Consider the following 5,315-nt stretch of genomic DNA (forward strand, 5'->3'; position numbering starts at 1 on the left):
AGCTTTATCACGAATATATTCATTATGTTGGTGGCTCCTAGAGAGAGAGAGAGAGAGAGAGAGAGAGAGAGAGAGAGAGAGAGAGAGAGAGAGAGAGAGAGAGAGAGAAATTAAACATGAAAGGCTTTAAGAAGTTACAGTCTCCGTCTGTCACAGAAATTTCTTTCAATGCCAAACAATTATACTATCATATAACTATCATATTATTATTTTAATTATTTAATATATTTATTTTGCATTAGGTATTTGCGTTTTGTTAAGAGAAAATAACTTTTTTTTGCCTATACTTTAATAGAATCGATTTATTAGCGCAAATAAGGTAGACAATGACCCTTCTTGTATTGTAATTTAGAATTAGTATTTTTACATTGGTCCTCATTCCCAAATCATGTCATCAACTGATGTTTTTAAATAGATCTGTTTTTGGTATTATTATTATTATTATTATTATTATTATTATTATTATTATTATTGTTCTAAAGGGTCCACAACAATCTTCTTCGTTTAACGTGCTTTTTCCCATTTTTCATATGGGGTAAGCACGATGCCTTTTTTTTTTGAAGGACTTTGATTTGGCGTTGGGGTAGGCCGTAGCCTCGATCGGCTGCCCTGCCTGAAATCGCTTAGACCCCGGTAGCACATGTGTATATGTATCGTACCAAATCCCCAGCTCCCTTTCTCCCAGCAGCGAGGAGACTTGAGCAACCGGTTAGGCCGACAGTTCGAGACGTGTGAGGTGCCTGTTATGTTTTTTAGAAGATGTTGGAGTGGCTTTGTTTGTGTGTGTATTAGTCTGTAACGCCCATTTGCTTTCAGCCAACCTATCCGTTGATTACATACATAATCCTGGGGTGTCTACACGAATAGCAAAGTGTCCGCCTCTCTGACCAGTCGGCTGCGGATTTGAACCCGCACCACACACTTCTATGAAGTCCGAGGCTGCTGCTCTACCGACTGAGCCATCGAGGCTCTAAAGGGTCCACAACAACATAATTGTTTAAGGCTCAAGCCCTTGACACTTATATTATTGTGGACTCTTTAGAACATTTATGAACTCTCGTGATAGAGAGTTTTTCTCCCAAATAACATTATTATTATTATTATTATTATTATTATTATTATTATTATTCTTCAGAAGACATAGCCCTATTCATATGGAACAAGCCCACAAAAGGGGCCATTGACTTGAAATTCAAACCTCCAAAGAATGTGGTGTCCATTATTATTATTATTATTATTATTATTATTATTATTATTATTATTATTTTTCAGAAGATATAGCCCTATTCATATGGAATAAGCCCACAGGGCCATTGACTTGAAATAAGCTTTTAAAGAATATGGAATCCAGTATTATTATTATTATTATTATTATTATTATTATTATTATTATTATTATTATTATTCAGAAAATGAACCCTATTCATATGGTACAAGCCCACAAAAGGGGCAACTGACTTGAAACTGAAGCTTCCAAAGAATATGGTGTTCACTTGAAAGAAATAACAGAAAGTAATAGTGATACAGAAACAAGAGATCAGCTATTAAAAAAAATTAAATTAATAAATAGATAAAAAAATTGTACATAAATTATTATCATAGCTAAGGAAAATGGAAGAAAATGAACAAGAAGATAAATTATTAGATAAATAAATAAATAGATAAGAAATGTATTTTTGTTTTCTATTTTCAGCAAACTATATCCCAGTGGCAGAAACTCTTCTGGCTGTGTGTTCCCATATACGTCCTGCCTGAGATCTTCTTCTTGATTTTTGTGTCAGGTTCGGTTCAGGATTGGAACTACGCCAGTATTTCACAGTCTGAGACTGAAATTAATATCGGTGACACTCAGGTGGATGACAAAGGCCTGAACAATGCTCAGATGGATGAGAAAAGTCCCAAAAATGTTCAGATGGAGGAAAAAGGTCTGAACAATGTTCAGATGGGCGAGAACAGTCTCAGAAATGTTCAGATGGATGAGGAAATTCTCAGTGACTCTCAGGTGGGTGACAAAAGCTTTGGCAATGTTCAGATGGATGAGAAAAGTCTCAATAATGTTCAGATGGATGAAAAAAGCCTGAAAAATATTCAGATGGAGGAGAAAAGTCCGAACAATGTTCAGATGGATGAGAAAAGTCCCAAAAATGTTCAGATGGAGGAAAAAGGTCTGAACAATGTTCAGATGGGCGAGAACAGTCTCAGAAATGTTCAGATGGATGAGGAAATTCTCAGTGACTCTCAGGTGGGTGACAAGAGCTTTGGCAATGTTCAGATGGATGAGAAAAGTCGCAATAATGTTCAGATGTCTGAAAAAAGCCTGAAAAATATTCAAATGGAGGAGAAAAGTCCGAGCAATGTTCAGATGGATGATAAAAATCTATGCAATGTTCAAATGGATAATAACAAGGGTGTCAGTCAGTAATGATCAGATGGATGACTGTTTAATACAAATGTTATTTGCATTTACTTCATTTTTTACTAATAATAAAGAATAAATAAAGACATTTAATAATTCGATATTTGAATGCTGCTGAAGAAAAGTTTTTTAATAAGTAAATCTATAAGTTTCATACAATAAAGTCTTACGAATGACAGAAAACTTGTTTTATTTTTGTTAGCAAGTCTGACTACTCATAAGGACAAAAATTACCTTGTCACCTATGTTTGGTCAAGAGTAATTTAGTTTCTTAAGTGCAGTAGACCACATTCAATTAACAGTAATATCTTGAAAAGGAAGAAGGTGCTTTGCGTTCCAGTTTCATCTCTGGAAAGTTGCATGCGGACACTGTACAGGGCTGAAGCTTTTAATTAAAATCTCTTGAAAGATTTTTAATTACAATTAAATATAAACATATACACGTATGTATATGTATTCATACATATACATACATACATACATATATATACATATGTATATATATGTATGTATGTATGTATATATATATATATATATATATATATATATATATATATATATATATATATATATATATATATATATATATATATATATATATATATATATGTGTGTGTGTGTGATTAATCTTAACTCTGTAAGAAAGCAAGACATGAAAACCAGAATGAGCAGTTACCATAAAAACATACCAGCGAAGTATGAGCAAGTTTAGAAACTGTAATATAAGATAAATAAATAAACATTTCTGAAGCGACAATGCTTCCCAGTTGGGTCTTGAAAACGACAAATAATTCAGAAGTTTCTCTCTCTCTCTCTCTCTCTCTACACTTTGTGTCTCTCTCTTCTCTCTCTCAACACTGTTTCTCTTTCGCCCTTCTCTCTCTCTCTTCTTTTTCTTCTCTATTTCTTTCTTTACACTCTGTTTCTCTTTCTCCCTTCTCTCTGTCTGTCTGTGTCACTCTTTTCTCTCTCTAGCTCTGTCTCTCTTACTGTACTCTCTCTATCTTCTTTTTCTCGTCTCTTTCTCTCTCTCTACCGCTGTTTATCTTTCTCCCTTCTCTGTCTCTCTTCTTTTTCTTCTCTCTCTACACTCTATTTATCTTTCTCCATTCTCTCTCTCTGCACTCTTTCTCTCTCTCTCTCTCTCTCTCTCTGCACTCTTTCTCTCTCTCTCTCTCTGCACTCTTTCTCTCTCTCTCTCTCTGCACTCTTTCTCTCTCTCTCTCTCTCTCTCTCTCTCTCTCTCTCTCTCTGCACTCTCTCTCTCTCTCTCCAAACGAGTAATTTCCCACACGAGAATTATCGTCTTTTATTCTCGGAAAGGCAACATTTTCATTCAGTAATGTATTCATGAAACCAATTACGTGGAATATGCAAAGAGTCGCATTTGGGCAATGCTGCAAAGGACGAGGGACCTTCTCTCCCCCTCCCTTCACTCTCCCTTCTCACTTCTCTTCCCACCCGTTTTTCCTTCCTCCCTGATTCTTTCCCCCCCCTCACTCTCTGAGGGGGAAGAGAAAATAAAAAATAAACTTTACGTGAGACGTAAAGGAGAACTTTTCTTTTTTCTGGGCTAAACTTGATCGAAATTAGATTAAAAGTTGACAGGATACTTGCTGAGAGAGAGAGAGAGAGAGAGAGAGAGAGAGAGAGAGAGAGAGAGAGAGAGAGAGAGAGAGAGAGAGAGAGAATATATATATATATATATATATATATATATATATATATATATATATATATATATATATATATATAGAGAGAGAGAGAGAGAGAGAGAGAGAGAGAGAGAGAGAGAGAGAGACTGGCCTTGGTAGGTAATAGTTTCAGGGGAAAGACGAAGGCTGAAACGGAACTGAAATCTTTGTAGTGGAATTGGAACAAATATAGTCGAAGGCCATCTCTCCCTCTCTCTCTGGTGTGAAGAAGCATGGCGGGAATGAATAACAGAGTTCAAAGGCGTTTTTAAACCGCTGTTGATCAAAAGCGGGGAAACTGGTTATTGTAAAGGGTGGTTGGTTAATCAAAGTCAGAAGGGTGGACAGAGAGATGAAAGATGCCGTCTCATTTCAGCTACAAAGAGAGAGAGAGAGAGAGAGAGAGAGAGAGAGAGAGAGAGAGAGAGAGAGAGAATACTCTCCCTCTTATCCCCATTACAATAAATGCTTAAATTATATTTCCTTGATTATTTTTGCCATTTTTATAATTATATTTTGTCAGTGTTACTAAAGATCGTATTGCCATTTCAATCGTCATGAAGAGAGAGAGAGAGAGAGAGAGAGAGAGAGAGAGAGAGAGAGAGAGAGAGAGTACTCTTCAGTATGACCGTATAACATTTAAATGTCTAAATTGCATTAACTTCGTTATTGTTGCCTTTTTGACAAATCCAATTTAATCTGAGTTACTAATGTTCTTGTTAAAGAACATACAATGTATACTACAGAGATTACCGTACACTAATAAGAAGTACAAAATGCGCCGGCATTTTTTCGCAGCAATCGAGTTTTCTGTACAGCCGCTAAAGCATATAATCAGGGCCACCGACAATAGATCTATCTTTCGGTGATCTGTAGAACCACTTAGGCTGAGGGTTGCCGTTTGCGTGTATTTGCTTTCATGGTATACATCTGGAGCGTTTCTCTGTGTATTCTTCTAGAAAGGCTTCCCAGGACTTATCTGTGTCTGTGTTCTTGTCGTACTCAAGATTTTTAACGTACTCTTTTAGTTTTTTTTAGATCTCCTGGACGGTAGTCTAATCTCTTCAGTATCTTCTTTTCTTTTTCATGGCGAATATTAATATGAAATGTAATAATTCTATGGTCGCTTTTGCCTACATTTGCACCTACTGAAAGGTCAGACACCAGGTTTTCTTCTGTTGATAGGACGATGTCCAGTATGTTGT

At 35.9% G+C, this 5,315-nt stretch overlaps 1 protein-coding gene across 2 annotated transcripts in view; it reads left to right on the forward strand.

Moving 5' to 3' along the window:
- Positions 1-2,599, forward strand: part of LOC136854442 (sialin-like) — a 48,671-nt gene extending 46,072 nt beyond the window's left edge. For both annotated transcript variants that reach the window (XM_067130737.1, XM_067130742.1), the window contains exon 13: positions 1,694-2,599. In XM_067130737.1, the coding sequence (XP_066986838.1) occupies positions 1,694-2,422 (729 nt within the window). In that variant the 3' untranslated portion in view covers positions 2,423-2,599. The remainder of the gene's footprint in view (positions 1-1,693) is intronic.
- The last annotated feature ends 2,716 nt before the right edge of the window (positions 2,600-5,315 follow it).

This window comes from Macrobrachium rosenbergii, chromosome 3 (genome assembly GCF_040412425.1).
Source record: "Macrobrachium rosenbergii isolate ZJJX-2024 chromosome 3, ASM4041242v1, whole genome shotgun sequence".
Taxonomy (NCBI): Eukaryota; Metazoa; Arthropoda; class Malacostraca; order Decapoda; family Palaemonidae; genus Macrobrachium; species Macrobrachium rosenbergii.